This window comes from Neoarthrinium moseri (genome assembly GCF_022829205.1).
Source record: "Neoarthrinium moseri strain CBS 164.80 chromosome Unknown scaffold66_Wmoseri_CBS_16480, whole genome shotgun sequence".
NCBI classification, from domain to species: Eukaryota; Fungi; Ascomycota; class Sordariomycetes; order Amphisphaeriales; family Apiosporaceae; genus Neoarthrinium; species Neoarthrinium moseri.
The window spans coordinates 64,607-81,094 of NW_026055180.1; the positions used below are offsets into that span (position 1 = coordinate 64,607).

At 47.4% G+C, this 16,488-nt stretch overlaps 7 protein-coding genes across 7 annotated transcripts; 3 read left to right on the top strand and 4 right to left on the bottom strand.

The window, feature by feature from the left end:
- Positions 1 to 496: 496 nt before the first annotated feature.
- JN550_011325 (uncharacterized protein) lies at positions 497 to 1,984 on the top strand (the record flags this gene model as incomplete). The annotated part of the gene is made up of 9 exons (XM_049309678.1): positions 497 to 560; positions 622 to 651; positions 765 to 978; positions 1,058 to 1,170; positions 1,233 to 1,368; positions 1,424 to 1,451; positions 1,512 to 1,605; positions 1,691 to 1,839; positions 1,892 to 1,984. The coding sequence occupies 9 exons, from the start codon at positions 497 to 499 to the stop codon at positions 1,982 to 1,984; spliced, it is 921 nt and encodes a 306-aa protein (XP_049166679.1).
- Positions 1,985 to 2,779: 795 nt separating this feature from the next.
- JN550_011326 (uncharacterized protein) lies at positions 2,780 to 3,733 on the bottom strand (the record flags this gene model as incomplete). Its single annotated transcript, XM_049309679.1, has 1 exon — positions 2,780 to 3,733. One exon carries the CDS (start codon positions 3,731 to 3,733, stop codon positions 2,780 to 2,782), a length of 954 nt encoding a protein of 317 aa, XP_049166680.1.
- Positions 3,734 to 6,353: 2,620 nt separating this feature from the next.
- Positions 6,354 to 7,889, top strand: JN550_011327 (uncharacterized protein; the record flags this gene model as incomplete). Its single annotated transcript, XM_049309680.1, has 1 exon — positions 6,354 to 7,889. One exon carries the CDS (start codon positions 6,354 to 6,356, stop codon positions 7,887 to 7,889), a length of 1,536 nt encoding a protein of 511 aa, XP_049166681.1.
- Positions 7,890 to 8,053: 164 nt separating this feature from the next.
- On the bottom strand, positions 8,054 to 8,614 carry JN550_011328 (uncharacterized protein; the record flags this gene model as incomplete). Its single annotated transcript, XM_049309681.1, has 3 exons — positions 8,054 to 8,304; positions 8,358 to 8,519; positions 8,566 to 8,614. The coding sequence occupies 3 exons, from the start codon at positions 8,612 to 8,614 to the stop codon at positions 8,054 to 8,056; spliced, it is 462 nt and encodes a 153-aa protein (XP_049166682.1).
- A 363-nt stretch (positions 8,615 to 8,977) lies between these two features.
- Positions 8,978 to 10,040, bottom strand: JN550_011329 (uncharacterized protein; the record flags this gene model as incomplete). Its single annotated transcript, XM_049309682.1, has 3 exons — positions 8,978 to 9,639; positions 9,695 to 9,866; positions 9,918 to 10,040. The coding sequence occupies 3 exons, from the start codon at positions 10,038 to 10,040 to the stop codon at positions 8,978 to 8,980; spliced, it is 957 nt and encodes a 318-aa protein (XP_049166683.1).
- Positions 10,041 to 13,074: 3,034 nt separating this feature from the next.
- JN550_011330 (uncharacterized protein) lies at positions 13,075 to 14,204 on the bottom strand (the record flags this gene model as incomplete). The annotated part of the gene is made up of 2 exons (XM_049309684.1): positions 13,075 to 13,938; positions 13,986 to 14,204. 2 exons carry the CDS (start codon positions 14,202 to 14,204, stop codon positions 13,075 to 13,077), a joined length of 1,083 nt encoding a protein of 360 aa, XP_049166684.1.
- Positions 14,205 to 15,315: 1,111 nt separating this feature from the next.
- Positions 15,316 to 16,089, top strand: JN550_011331 (uncharacterized protein; the record flags this gene model as incomplete). Its single annotated transcript, XM_049309685.1, has 1 exon — positions 15,316 to 16,089. One exon carries the CDS (start codon positions 15,316 to 15,318, stop codon positions 16,087 to 16,089), a length of 774 nt encoding a protein of 257 aa, XP_049166685.1.
- Between the last annotated feature and the right edge of the window lie 399 nt (positions 16,090 to 16,488).

Sequence of the window (16,488 nt, forward strand, 5' to 3'; positions counted from 1 at the left end):
CGACGGCTTGGCACACTAATGCAACCGGCTGACCATCCCTGTCATTCTCAGGGTCCCCGGTTCTGCACAGACACATAACCGTCCTGTAGGCTGGCATCTGTGTGCTTGTTTGTTTCCTTACCGTCTGGGAACCTTAACGGCTGACTTTGCTTGGCAGCATAGCCGACGTTATCTCACAGCGGGATCTTGGCGTTATTTTCAAGATCGACCCGGGCCCCGAAGTTTCCAAGGGTCCGGCGCCGGTGACCTTTCCATGCACCTTTTTGGTCCCCGTCTCCGGGTAGAATCAAGATCTAATATGCCGAAAATGTGGTGCAGTCATACATACTGAGGATCACTATAAAGAAAGTAGTACTGTGAATGCGGACATTCAACTCCATTACGCGATAATAATTCTGTTTAAACTAAATCTTGAGCAATCGTTGCATCCAGCAGAGACTGGGATATACTGGTCATTCTTTGATTAGTGCTCACGATAAGTTGAACAAGCCACATTATGTCCACCGCAAATCCTCTTTCAGCGGTCTCTCTGTTCACCGTCGAAAAGTGGGTGGTTGTTGGTGAGTGACAACGAAATTTGGCTGTGCAATGAACGTATCACTGACTAAATTATGAAATTAGTAACTGGTGGAGGCACCGGAATTGGTCTTAGTAAGTCTTCGTCATTTGAATAACTCCATTTGGGTAACTCCGTTGTTCTGGGGGCCATCTACGTGGATGTGCATCCTGCTTGCAACAATAGGCCCACTGACGTATTTCTGAAGTGTATGCCCAGGCCTTGGCTGCCAATGGAGCTAAGGTTTACATAACTGGCAGACGCCAAGATGTACTGGAAACCAGTGCCAGCATACATGGAGCCGTAGACAAGATTGGCTCCTCAGGGGGCAAAATCGTCCCCCTTGTTCTAGATGTGACGGACAAGGATAGCATCAAGAGTGCTGTTAATTACATCACGAACACTGACGGTTATATCAACGTGTAAGCATCCCACACCAGCCAGTTCACTCTTTCAGCCGAGAGACTGTTGTACTTAGAGTCTGGCTGATCACATGAACAGTCTTGTGAATAATGCCGGTGTATGGACGACGAAACCCGAGGCAGGACCTGAGGATGGGCCAGAGAAATTTGGTAGCTTCATGTTTGACCAGTCCATCGACCTCTGGCAGCAAGGTAACTGTCCTCAGGGCTCTATATATGCGATGCATTTTTAACGCTGACATTCTTACCCAAAGCTTTCCTCGTCAACGCTACATCTATCTACTTTGTAACTGCAGCTTTCTTGCCACTGCTAGCCAAGTCGGTCTCTAGCCACACCGGCAAAATCGGTAGCGTGATCAATACCACCTCCAACAGTGGTCAGCTCAGGATGTAGGTATTACATGAACTTGGGCACAAACACCAAGAGCAATCTAACGACTTGAAGGTCTGAGGGCTCTCAGCTAGCCTACAACGTAAGTTGACGTTGTTTATCAGTCCTCCGTGTCCTACATCAGAGTTAACACCAAGATAAGGTTAGCAAGGCTGCATCGGTTCAGATGACTCGTCAACTGGCTTTTGATTTCAGCCACCAGAACATTAAGATTCGTGTCAATGGCATTGCGCCAGGTATGTAGAGAAGCCACGTACTTCCTAGGATCTCTTCCTTTGCAAGTCTGCGACAATACATAATATCTGATGATGAAACTGCAAGGATGGTACCCGTCCGAAATGACCACTGGTGGCTCAAACGACATGAACGAGAGCACAGCCCAGGAAGAGGCGGCATTCCAACAAGAGATGCTCAGTATGGGTGCTCGTGTCCCGCCAGGGCGTATGGGCAGAACCGAGGATCTTGCAAGCGTAAGTATTGGAACGATTGCAAAGAAAACTTTACTAACGGGCTGACTGGTAGGGCCTCCTTACGCTCGCCACCAACGACTACATCTGGGGTATGAATCTTGTTATCGATGGTGGTATACTACAGAGCGTGGCTGGAAACATTTAATTCCTTAGTAGTGGCTACGATGAGAGCTTGAAAGGAAGCTGAGGTAGCGGATGGTACCTAGTTACCGCAATAAAACGAACTTTAGTTAGCTTCTTTGCACACTTCAGCGCTAACGACACCAGTCCTCTTTCTAATATTCTCACTCGTAGTATACATTGAATAACGTTCAATGTCTCGTTATTGTACGCGTAATGTATCGACTGTGCTTAAAATTACTTTGACACAAAAGGAGATTCCGTCAGTACCTATGTAGGTAGCATATTGTTGAGCATCAGCCAGATTGCCTTAAGCAGTAGGTTGCAGGGAATCTGGAAGTAATTAGATACAGCGACAGAGTATAAGTTTAAAGAGGTTGTGGGATCAAGTAAATTTATAGCAGGGAGGTCCGCATCTGTCGACTAACGTTATCGTTAGAAGATAAATCCACAAGCTGTAAAGCAGGTCAAAGGTCGTAATATAACAACCTTTAAAGAGTTCGGCTCTTTGCGGAAATATATTCTTAAAAGAACGAGCTGCATCGGTGTGTCACAGCACATAGGTCTCGGTAACGGTAGCAAAAGGTCTCTAGAGTACCACCAAACATGTAGCATATATCATTATTAATAGCTTGGTCATGCTATATCCCCTTGCTGGCATTGCTGCTCGAAGGATTTGTGCCCACAACAAAACATTGAGTATTTGAAGGACATGCAGGCTGATGCTAAGTGTTGCTAGACTGGTTGTATTGAAGCATCCAAGGACGTGTAGCTCTTGCTTCTATATGGTCGTCCACTCCGTTGTTTGTGGCTGAGTTTGTCAAAGTTCTGCTTCCTGGAACTTGATTACAGCGATTTTGGCAGGCTCCGGTTCTGCACCCTCGATCTGGTCAAATGTAGTACCGCTGGTAGAGAAATAAAGTAATTTCTCATCGTGCTCCGATTTACCGAACTCGCAAGCTGTGACACCAGCGAGATCAACTGAGTCAAACCATCCCGCTACCCGTCGCACCCATCCAGGTAGCTTGTATTGAAGGATCTGATTTGACTTGCCTGTCGCGATGTATATCGTGCCGTCGTGGTCAATCGTGAAGTCATCCAGGCGAAACCCACTCAATGCTAGCTGCGCCGGCCCTTTCGGCTTCAGATTGGTGTCGACTGGAGTGCGATAAAACAATCGGCGATCAGTATTTGTGAAGTAAACGAACATGTCGTGCACTTTGATTCCGTTAATTCCCAGACCTCTGTCGAGCGGCTTCATCGGCACGTCTTCGGAAAAGGCGACCTCGTATTTAGCAGTCCGAAGGTCTACCTTATAGATTCGACCGCCAATGGAATCGACCGTAAGGATTGTGTTATCGTCCCATTTGGCCATTCCGTTCAATAAACCAGCTTCGGGGACAGACACTAACTTGGAAGCTCGAGGCTGACTGGCTGCCAAGTCAATCTTCCAAATTTCCCAGGAGCCTTCTCCTGAGTCGTGGCTCTGCACCGAGTACTTGCCGCTGTTTACATAGAAGACGTCAATCGAGACCTGCACAATCCCCATAACTGCAAAAGCACCAGGTATGGTCAATATTTTGTGTCCCGTCTTGGTGGAGGGGTCAATAGACCAAATCTCAGGCACATCAGCTCTGGTGGCAAGGATTTCGCCCGATTCTCGCAGGGCCAAGTTTTCAAAGACTGTTCCGGTTTCGCCCAACTGGAACACGGTCTCGACAGTGACTCCTCGAGCTGAGTTATTGGTAAATAGGCCGACGATAAACAATAACATAAGTATAGAGGCTGCAGCGATGATAGAAAAGAGAAAAGTACTGCAACAGTTGATCCGTGTGCACAACAAGGCCCATGTCTTGGAATAGGGCGAGCAATGGTTTGTTCCAAGAACGTTCGCCTTTTGGTATCGAATGTTGGAGTGGGACATGTTTTCTTTCGATGATGTTTAATTGCCGAAAGGTTAAGAACTAAGCTTTGTTCTTTCCTTTTTTTTTTTTTTTTCTCGGAGGGGCAGAGCTCCCTATTATATAACCACTCTAATCCTGATACGTGGATCATAGGGTCATAAAAGTGATGTGTAGAAAGCTGCCCTTACCAATTTTGCGGGGGAGCAGAATTGGCCTTAAGTGGCTTATCTCTATTCTTATCTACAATAAGCTATTCTAGTCCACCCTTGTATGCACGTATCAATTCCTCACCGTACACGTGATTTTTTCACTATCTGCCGAATAGAGTGAGCTTATCGTAAATCTACTTGGTGGGCTGGTAATAAAAAATTCAGTTTAAATGACACCAAGATTGGTGAGATAGGTGACAAAGCCACACCCATGATAGCTCCTATGTCCGGTCATTTGGGTATGGCTAGTAGAAAATTAATGATGTTACCCACCCAAAAGTTCGATCCTATTGCAACGATTGACATCTATATAGTCTAGAAAGCTGGTTAAACGAGTGTGATATTGTGTTTTATGCTATGTGCGAGCTGATCGCGTCTTCATACGGGTTTCTCCGCTGACCCCAATTCACCTAAAAGTACCTTCACGCCTGAAAATATCATTGAAAAAGAAAAGTGAGCGGAACGTTGACACAGGCTAATTCCTCCGATAGATCAAAAGGCCCTTCTCGTGAGGGAACGATTTGTCTAGCATACATATATTGACGTTTGTCGCGAACTGGTAAGCTGATGACAAACTGGGTGAATACCATCGGAGGCCCGGCAAATACCCAAAATGTAGCTTGACGCTATGCGTGCGTCATTTGATATGGCATCTTCAAACTGTCTTCCCAGCATGGAAAGAAGGATGGCAATCCAGACTTCTTTATCTGCTTTAGCAGAGTCGGCGGCAAAGGCCGAGTCCGATGTTCGTGCCTAAGATGCCCGAGGTACCTTCTTCCTTGACGGGGGCGACAGCAGCGTCAGAGACATCGTTTGCGTTCTCTGATCATGTTTCAGTCGGTTCGGTCTTCATGAGCTTTATTGGTGCGTCTTACCAGTGGGAAGTGCCAACGCCATAGTGGCCAGAATGGAAAGAAGGATAGCGCTGATCTTCATTGTGACTGTTCGAGATTGATGTGTAAAATTGGATAAAGTCTTCTTTTCAGGCTGATGGTGAAACGAGATACTAATTATCAAAGACTTCTCGGATGTCCAAAGGGCTGAAAATGCTAGCTGAGATATTGCAATACGGATTTCAAATACTATGATCTTACTCCCTACTTATAGTCTAGGCGGCGGTATGAGACATTCCACCAAGCCCCCTGGTGGCCACGACTGATTTGATCCAGGAGGAGCTCCATCCGACCTTCTCCATGCTCTCATTGACACACGAACCGCCCATGACAAAGCCCTGGAAGTACTTCTGCTGGACGCTTCGGTAACTCGGACCAGATACGGGGACTTAGTATCAATCCTCGTCACAAAGTATTTCCATTCGTTGTGCTAAACAAATCCAACCCTTTACATGCACCTCGTTTCTGCACTCTTCACACCAGACCAATTGGAAATGTCCCTCCAGCCGAGCGGAAAGAAATCGCCAACGTGGTGTAACGGACCATCAATTTACGGAGACGCATTGTAAGCTTCATTACACCATGTCCAAGTGTCACACAACCGATACCAATCCTGCTGATGATCAGTGGGTCCAGTCCGAATCGCTATCTCAGGGTTCTCGATCCCTTTGACTGTGATTCGTGGCTGCAATGTCCACGCAATATATGACTGAACCCCATCCGGCAGGTATTCAATCATATAATGTATATCATGTTATGTATATCCGTGCACCATACATGTGCCAATCGTATATGTAGCAATCGTATAAGCGTGAACTTTTGGACTAGTGTAAAATCAGGGGTCGATGCGCGACCCACCCCAAGACCATGCTAGAGCTAAACTAATTACCTCCACTATGTCAAGCATGTACCTACACATGTAGATACATCCATCCATCGACGAGTACTCCGGCGCATCTTGGGTTCCGCTTATGGCACTAGTTGTCCCATGTTGACAAGCGTCGGTTGTATCGATTGATAATCATTGCCCATCGACTAGAACACGCAGGATCTAATACAGCTTTGCTGGGGCTGTCAAGGAAGTCACGAGATGCTGAGGAGGTGTGAATAATTGCATGCGGCCCATGTGCATCGCCTCGAAATGAGTTCGACGACCGATATTAGGATATGCAAGTGGAAGGTACGTTCAGCCTGTTTGTCCAGTCTGCCTGACTCTGTGAGGGTTGAAGGAATCGCATGTTCAGATTCATAGTAGCAGTCTATCACTTTCTCGGGCCAATAGACACACTATCAAGAGACTAAACCACTACTTCATGCAAAGGGAATTTCTATAGTACATGCTCAACGAACTAGCCATTCCAACGAGACAAACGAAGGCACTCAGCAGGATGTATGTTGCAGACATCCACACGGACTGCTCACCACGCTCGGTTCGGTTCATAGACCTCCTTGAGGACCAGGTTACGCAAGGGATTGCACATCGCCGCAGACTGCTCGGAGTCGTTAGTGCAGTCGATCTGGCTGTTGACCGTATCTCGCAAGATCACTCAAGCAACTCGGATAGGAAAAAATATCAGCATGCATTATCAAAAGGTCGCAAGACTGCCTCCAGGGTTCGAGATTTTCTGAGTGGGGCAAAACATCTTCATGAAGGGCCGTTTGTCGAACTCTCAGAAGACGCCATCATTAGCGGCTCACCTTATCCCGGCGTGACGAGGGATCGAGAAGGAGTCACCTCCTTCCACAAAATGATCTTCCACTTCCCTTATCAAGCTATGGGGGTATCGAAGGTGCGCGATAACTCTGCGCAAATGTTACATATCTCGTGCCCAGGGTTCAATGCCGACAGTGTTCTTGTTGACCAGTTTGGAAGGGCGACCTACGACAGCATCACGATCATCTCTGGAATGTGTCTTTTCTCTGAGAAGATCTTGAGAAGCTCTATTATGGACAAAGGATCTCTGGATATATCCAAACTCTATTACCCTAGGCCCACGTTATATGAAATGGAGGTCATTGCTCGTTCAGCGTCGGTGATTGCTGACATAGCCGCGCAGATGTTGGCGCGCGATGCAGTCTCCAAGAAAGTCTCTTTTCAAATCGTCCTAGATGTACCGAGCTGGCATTATTACCAAATCGTGCACGACAGCTTTGTGGCTGGGCAGTGTTCCTCGGCTGAGGCCCTAGACTGGTTGCAGGCACTCGAGTTGCGCTGTGAGCAGATGGCGGTCGTTTTCGGAAATGCTGTACGCCACGAGATAGACGAAAGGGGTGTGGGCTCTGGCAGTTATGAAATACTCGTGGCACCAGGAACGGCTAGTGTGGGAAGTACGATTCAATCTTCGCTCATGCACAACACGGTACCGGACATTAACGAATGCCTCGCATCTGTGTGCCAAATGGAAGGTGAATCATGGGCCGCATTCTACTCGCTGGTCCCCGAAAAAGAAAAGCCACAGACCTTCAAATCTCTGGGGTTTCTGTTTTATGTTTATGAAGCCATCCGACCGGCATTGCGACATTTACGGACAACTTCTGACACTAGACGATCAGGCTCCACTGCCCGGCCGTTAATTATCAGTGTTGACGACCGGGCTGAACGCAAAATTTATTCCAAAAGTCAGGACCTTATTAAGAAAATACGGAAAGCCTCAAATGTAGCTTCAAGTCCTACTCTGATAGAAGTTTACGTCGCTCGTCGTGTATTCTTCGATGGAAATGCAGACGGAGGCAGTTTGTACTGGAACGACCCAAGCCCCGATTATCTTGGGCCGAGATCTTTCAAGGATAGCGCTAGGCTATATGGCCAACCAGAACTTCGGGTCTGGCAAATTATCAGAGCTTTATATGGGAATGAGTGTGCGCTGAATCTGGAGAGATGGTTCTTAGAAGTGGGCCTGTTTCCGCGGCATTTAGAATTATAGTTCAATGTATAAGTCCCAGTCTGATGACCGTATTGGTCTAAAAATGTGCTTGACAAAATCCCATGAACAAAGCAAGTAGAAATGAGAGAAATCATAAATTCTATGCTGGTTTAGCAACACCGCATTATCTCTTGAGATACTGGAACATCTGGCCAAAATTAGGCTTATTCTAAGGAGGCTTCGTCGTTGTCAGCGTCGCCCTTTTCCTGGTGCTTGTTCTCTAGACTCTTCTGTAAGTGGGAGTCGGTAAGCTCCCAAAGTTTCAATAATTTCCCTTCTTCGTCAAATTTATATCGCATCACATAGTCCATCTCGTAGTTCCTATCCCCGACAAAAGTACCACGCTCTGTACACCAGATGATCGCCGATCTATCCCGAGTGTCCTCCCAGTAGGATTGAATTGTGACTTTCCACTCTGGATGATCTTGGTTAAGTCAGGAAACGTTCTTGGGTCATGTTACAACTCACCGACATAGTTCTGACCAACAAATCCCGATTTGAGATCTTCATACCACTCTTCCCGTGTCTGTGGGGGCCAGTTCATTGACTGAGGCAAGAGGTATTTTATGAAATGAGCAGAAAATCCCGACGGGTTTAGGAATGCTTCCATATTGTTCGCATTCAGAGCATCTGCCTGTCGTCAGATAGTTCTTCAAATATCTGGTTGTAATCTTACCAATGCCGCGCTCGACAAAGGCCTTGTACTTGTATGAATGAGTAGACATATTGCATAGATAACTTGGACCGGCGAGAATTAGTTTGATGGATCGTTGGAGTTGACCTTGCTGAACAAAAAAAAATAAGAAGACTGGTGTTTGAAAATAAATGCGGGGTGGAAACCAGGCAGATACGGCGGGGTTTTATGTCCGCACAAGTTGTCCCACATCTTGAGCTAAAAGTTCTCGCTGTCTCAAGCCAATCAGATCCTGTTCAGGTACCAGATTGAGTAGCTCAGAGGCTAAAAGTAACAAGAAAAAAAAACAGGTTACCCAATTTACAAATACTCCCTTCCCTTTTCCATTAAAGAATTGCGTTGGCGGGGAATGCTTTGCATAGTAAGAAACAAATACAAATCAACATCGAGAATTCTATTCACTCCACACTTTCTCTAAATTATCAAGCTGTGGATCAACACCAACAGGTTTGATCTGAAATACACTATCTGGGCGTGACCTTAATGCTTGATAGTCCCCCATAGACAGATAAGTCTTCTTCTTTTGCCAGTCTAGGATGGCATTATGGTTAACACACTGCACCTTGTTCCGCACGTCGACAAACGGCCGCTGCGCTCCGTCGATGAACTCCCAAGTGTTGACCACGACATTTGGCCTGCATCGGAGATCTTGCAAAATAACGTCGAGGCAATGCAGACAATGGGCCTTGTGCTGCCATGGCATGTTCATTGTATTGCTTCCAGGGCCCAAGTCTGGTTCAAAGTAGTAAGGAAAAAAGATGTAAGCACGCAATCTCCAAAGACAGTGTAGAAGATGCTGTACATCTAGGGACGCGACGTATTCGTCATCTCCGTGACCCCACTCCGGAGGGACTTTGGCAGCCTCGCGTGGATTACGTCCCATCTTCTTCAGTTGCTCAGCTTTGAATGTGATCAAGCTCAAGGCTGTGACTCTTTCCCATTCCGCATCACCTTCTGGGTTACCAGGTAGCTGACGGAATATAGAGTCAAGATCCCACATTGTACCATTGATTTCATCATCATGGAAATCGAATTTCCATTCGTCGAGCCAGGGAGCTTAGCGTTTGTTTGTCAGTCACGAGTCTGACCTTAAGGATCTGGAGAGACGTACAGTACGGGTTGTTTCTTCGTAAAGACATATTCCACGTGAAAGGCCAGCCGTCAGTGACCCAGACGACCGTTCCCATCATGACAATAAAAAGAAGCAAACTGTTGGCGAAGAGCGAATACCTCAAACTCCTCTTGAGGCTGTTACTTCGATTGAACCTGCTTGCGATATGGTCCTGCAGAGCATTAGCATTCTTAAGCCTACAATTTGGGCCACGACTACCTACATCTTCCATAAATGTCTCTTCGTCCTGCGACATGAGTCGCTCCCCTTCACTCGACATGCTACGGCTAGCTTTGGTCGTGGGATCAATCAGATCGTTCATTACTACCTCGTCATTGGCTGCCATTTTCCAGATGAAAGCACTAAAGGGGAGCACAACAGAGGAAGGCGAGAATGGGGAAGGGGGCTGGCCTTCAGAGTGTGTAGCGAGAAGTATGCAAGTACACGGAGCAGGAACCAAAATGCGTGCACCTTTTGACACAACCGGAATACAACAGTCATACTCCGAGAATAAAGAGGGAAAAGAGGGCAGGGCCCAGTATCAACTAGAGCACGGAATTAGAAGATACACGAAGCTTGCTTACATGCGTGCATGTGGACTCCATAGAGACACATTCTCGATGCTGCAGTGAAGTCTCTGGTTGTAGCGCTTCTTACATCTCCAGGGACCCGCCGAATCAGGGTTCTTTCGAACCAAAAGCCAGGGGTTGTTGGGCACAAAGCACCATATTCTCGGATAACGCGGGGAACAAAATGTCATTAGGATTCATTGTAGTGCAGCCATGCGACGTAGGAAGGGCAGATAGTACTTTGGAACTCGTATGCCTCTCCAATCAAGCATCCCGATGCGCTGATCGTTGACTCCACAAGTACGGACGTTTGGTTGATGGTTGTTATTGGCTAAATACTAGTGTGGGATCTTGAGTTGTCATTGGTTAGTCGATGTTGAAAAGGCACCATGAGCACATTGACCGGGCCAGAGACCCGACAGATGCCAGGGAATAGCTATGAAGTAGCTCTACGGAGTACAGTACATTTCCTTCTTCTTGAGTTTGGCGCTTGTTGCCCCCTTGCAGCACGCCTGTTCCACCACGTTCGGCTGGTGGCTAACGTGGGACCTCCTGCATATCTTGGCAAAGCCCCACAAGCGGCACGGCATCCATGCGGGCTGACATGAGAGAATCAAGTATTATTTAAGTATCAGTAATACGTTATATATGTATATCAGTTATCATGCATCGCCGCTTTAAAGCAACACTGTTTAAATCAAAAGTATCAAGCGCAGGTCCAAGAGTTACATCAACTGCACAACGAGATTGGTTTAATGAGCTGCTCGACCTTGCCAAGCTGAATCGATTTCGTTGTCTCTACCAGTAAATCATCTTATTCTACGCGTCTAACATGCTTCTCTCTGGTACGCTGCAAGCTTTGCCTGGTCGGTCACAGACATCCAGCCACATGATTACCACCGGTATAGTAGCCACAGCTCTACTAGGTGATGCTTTTGCCTATGGCGGCATGGTCACGGTCCTACCGTCGATGCTTACGCATGCGGGGGCTTTGAAAAAAGACCTGCAACCATTGTCATCACTGGTTATCTTGACCCATGCAGCGACGTCGATGGCCGGATTCCCGGCTGCTGGCCTCATCTGCGACAGATTGAGCACAAGAAAAAAATCACTGTTCATCGGACTTCTTGTTTACACGATTGTTTGCACTCCTTTTCCTCAAGCTCTTATATCCTAGTATGGTTGAAGCTGACATATACATATCGGACAGGCCACCGTCGGTTTCTATCAAACAACGTCCATTCCTGGCCTGCTGGTAGCAAAGGGGATCCAGGGCGCCTCTTCATCACTCATATGGGTTGCCGGAATGGCTTTGTGTTTTGATATTAGCGAGCCGCACAAGATTGGCACTATAATGGGAATTGTGAGTTCCGCACATACTTCTTTTGAGAAGAAGCATTATTGTTGGCAGCTGACACAACTCTGACACTATCAGGTTATAAGCGCCAACGATGTCGGTATGTTGCTAGCACCGCCGTTCGGTGGCCTAATCCATGCAAATATGGGACAGGCTGGCCTCTGCGTGGTGACTCTCTTGGTGCTCGTCATTGCACTCGCCATGGTACTAGTTATTCCAGAAGAAAAAGGCTTCGAGGGTTCGGTCACCTCATCAAATTTGGTTCAGAATGATACTGAATCCAATCATCTCCATTTATTCCCCACGGAGTCACCCAACAATCAAGCATCAGGTCTAAATGATCATCAAGGCACCAACTGTTTAGCTGTGGCACACTCGCCGATAGACATGACATTTGTGCTTCGGGGTCCTAGGAGCTGGCTAACAACTCGAGTTCCAATTCTTCTTTGTCTGAGGAATTCATCCCTTGTGGTGGCTGTAGTTGTTTGCACTGTGCAAGCCGCCTTGCTTGGTACATCTGACGCTGCGGTCCCACTTGAAACACACCGGCTCTTCGGTTTCGACTCAACAAAAGCAGGTGTCGTGTTTCTCCTGCTCGGGTTGGCAAGGCTGCTCACAGGGCTGATAGGTGGCCGACTAGTGGACCGCCATGGGCCAAAGGTTGTCGGGGTTATGGGCTATTCGTTCCTAGTTCTGCCGCTTTTATTGTTCGACTCAGTTAGACCTGAGCCGTTAGCACCGCAGGCTAGTTTCTATTGCGTGTTGCAAGTAATGGTAGGAGGAGCCATGGGTATAGTGAGCACCGTGAGCTTTGTCGAGGCCGGAAGAATTGTGGAAAGATATCATGAAGCCAATCCTACTCTTTTTGGAGCGAAAGGAGCTTCTGCCTCATTATATGGTCTCACACTGATGACATATAGCTTTGGTATGACACTGGGATCTCTACTGGCTGGTGACTTTCTGCTCCTTGTTGGATATGGTAACATGATGAGCGTCCTTGCTGGGTTTTCGTGTATAGGAGCAATTTTGTGTCGCGTTTTTCTCCTAGACGAGAACACCAAACGAAGCTATTCACACACGAGACAAAGAAGAGAGCAGGATAACGACGGATTATGACTTACAGCATTTACGTTTTCTTCTAGTACATCGTGAAATCATAATATACTCAGCTTCTCTGTTTGGAAGAGTATTTCTGCTCTAATGGCTATGAATGACACGATTGATTGATATCGCTCGCAGTGACAACTACAAAAGCTCTTCGCCAATTTTCGTTTCCTTTTTTAGCCCATAGTGGAAGAGTCAGTGTTTCCAACATTGACAACGTCTTGGTCTTCGACTTCAACTCGCAGCAATCTGACGTATCACCAAAATAACTGCGTTCCGTGTATATGAGTTCATAACAAAGCTATCTTTATTTGGCCGCTAGACTTTTGCCATTTACAGCATGATATAGTTCAATACTCTAATGCTAGCCGCTTCTGGAGCCACTGAGCCGAAGTCATTCTCTCGTCCCAATCTCCGACCATGGTAGGCTTCCACTTTCCAGACTCCTCGCAGCCCGGAAAACTTTCTATCATAGCTTCCGGATCTGCAAGCCCAAAATAGATGATAGAATATCTATCAACCACGGATTTATTCGGCTCGAAGCTCTTCTGTATCATGACCTCCTTAGGAGCCGCAACCTGGTGCAGGGCGCTCTTCCACCGACCATTCGTTTGCCTTTCGAGCATGTCGCCGACATTACAGACGACTGTTCCTCGTTTTGGGACAACGGGCTTGAAATCATTACCATCATGTACCTCCAGGCCACCCACCATATCTTGAAAGAGCAGAGTAAGGCTACCAAAGTCGGTGTGAGCATTCAAGCGCCTCTGCATATTGTTTGTCAGCGGCGCAATCGGCATAGAGGGATAGAACGCCCAGCTGATGTGACAGACATCCTTGGACTGGAGCTGGCAGAGCAGAGTGTCATCTTCCAGCTGAAGAACCTGCCCAAGGATGTGTAGAAGTGATCGCTCAAGGCGGGTGCACTCGTCCCACCACTGTTCTACAAAACTGTTGAACCCGGGGAGGTCATCGTCTGGTAGGGTACGGTTGGGTGGGCTGAAACTATTAGGGTGCGGGTTCCCCATCTCGAGAGTCTCCTTGCACTCTGGAGAGGTGACACGCAATTGTTTCACCTGATCTGCGTCGAAGACTAGCTGACTGACGTGTCCAAGCCCGTCCTGGGCCCAGCCGCGGTGATCTTCAATGGCTCCACTAGCAGGGTGCGCCACTTTCTCCTTGATCTCGACTGGGAGATCAAAAAATCGCTTCGACTTGAGAGTCTGTTAGTTGAGGCGCATATGCGGATCGGCATACTCACCCATCTGAAGGCTTCGTCCACAAGATCCTGGGAGATGCTGTGATCTGAGAGATAGAAGAACCCATACGTCCTTAAACTCTTATCCAACTTTTCAAACTCATCCTTCCGCTTGCCACGGCTACTATCCAGCAGCTTTGCATAGTTGATGATTGGCATATCGGCTGGGACGTCGCTAGATTTATCGAAAGCCTTATGGTGATGGTCACCTAAGGAACCCATGATGGCCGGTGGTGGTCAATATTTTCAGAATTCTGATGGAAAAATTAGAGTTCTGAGGCGTATAGTTACGAGTCAATGCGCTAGGTAGAACGCAAATTGTGACCAAAAATTGTAGTTGTCTGATGCATCATCACAGAGTGGTAGGTATGGCCGTAAGCAGCACAAGGAGAAATGCATGCAACTTGATAAATGCAAATATGCTTGCGAAGACTTTATGCAATTGTTAGTGTAAAGGTAAGCTAATGCATCCAGGTGGCTACGGATCAGCCCGAGCGGGGCAAATTGCTTATTTGAGCTTGGCTATAAAAAAGTCCCCTGCAGGAAACGGCATTGCAATTTGCAGACGCTAGACATGCATGCCAAGCCTGCATTTTCACCACAGGGGTGCAAAGTGGCTTTGATATAAGTTGAACACAGCCTATAGCATAGAGGACTTGAACTTCCTTCTGCGCGCGCCGTATACGGTGAACTGAATCCTTGCCTTACGTTAGCGCCACTTCATGAGTTATGGAGTTGCCAGTTCCGGTATGCATAATGCCGATACGATGATCAGAATATGACTGGATCATATTCCTGCTACGTTGCCTCCTATGGCTGCCAATGGACAAGGTAGCTTCTTGTCAGAGGTGTTCGATGTACTTCGGAGGGTACACAGAGATGTCGCTACGTTGAAGAGCACTTTCAAGATATGTGGAAATCTATTCTGTCCGGCTGACCGTCCAAGATGCGGCAGGGGTGCATGCAGTGTGATGCGTATAACGATGATAAATCGAGTTGAACAACTACACGAAGAAGACTTTGACTTCCAAATCGCACTCCACTCGTCTATAGTTTGGAACCAACAGCACGGGCATGGGAATGCCGATCCCCAGCCCCCCCTCCCAGCTCCACCCAGGCAGCATGTCGCCAGTGCGATTTGGATCCCCCCGGAATTAGCCACCATGAGAAATGGTCAGGTCGACTGCCTACCTTGACCAGGCCTTGATCGATGCTCGAGAAACCTTCACTCAGTCTCCTTCGAATCTGACAAAACGAGGTGTTGCTTTGGTGAGACACCCATCACCAACAAACGCCTGTCTTAGCAATATCTTGATGAACACAACCTCTCACAATGTCTCTTCAATCATCAACTAAGTACTCAACGATCCACGAAGACGACCCAGACCTGTCACCTATAGAAAACACACATTCGCCACCTACTGAGAAGAGAAGATCGAGGGCATTCTACGTGACGACTGGATTTCTAGCACTAGCCATCTGGGCTATCTCATTGTATGGAGCTACCAAGGCATCCAATGCCTTGCTCCAACACAATCTACACATTGAACATACGGAATTCTGTGACTTGAGACTCAGGTCTCAAGCCAAGTCGCTCACAGATGCCTTCAAGCAGGTGGAAGTGAATACACTGCACGAGGCGAATCGTTACCAGCCTTCCTACACGCCACTGACATGCGGGTCATCGAGCTCCGAGGCTGAATCCCTCGGTTGTGTTTTTGATCCCCTCATGGCATCATGGCTACACAAAGACTGCCCTAAGGATGGTTCCGCGGAATTCGCCGAACTTGTGCGGACGGAAAATCTTACGTATTGGTACGATGAAGGCGGAAAACCGACCGACAAGCTCATCGACCCAGAGCATTTCAAACATTTAGATGGAGTCATGTACTGGGGAACCAAGTTCGAGCATCTGACGCATTGCGCGTTTACGCTGAAGCGTATCATCCATGCCCAGCATAGGGGTGATAGGCTGGATGTGGTTGCTGGTAACTTCAGCCATACGAACCATTGTGTCAACTTCTTGATAGAAGGTCTCAAAAGCCACCCGTCCGAACTTCAGGAACTGTACAGAACAGACCTTCCAGTTCAATTTCTGCAGTGCTGAATCTATCTAGCGGTTATCCTGCCGTACGTCGTTTTCGATTGTCAAGATTTGGTGGGAGGTGGCGTTAGTAAAAACAATTGAGAATTTATTGTACATAACCGCATATAGTCATGTACGTGTCCATTCGTTTCATCACTGTAGGGCCTTTAGAGGAATATTCTGAATACAGCCAAGGAAAGACGTCCCGCCCAGTCCAGTGGCTAAATGAGACAATGGCTCCAGGTAACGGCTTCACTCCTTGGAAAGTAGCAAACTTTCACCGTCCAATGCACATCCCCTAAACCCCCCCCCCCTCCCGATAGCAGAGCGCACAGGGCCAATTCACAAGAGGAATACGTGATCGGCTATATCATTGGATGCAAAAACCTGGGCCAGACTTAGTAGTCTCCACCGACCATT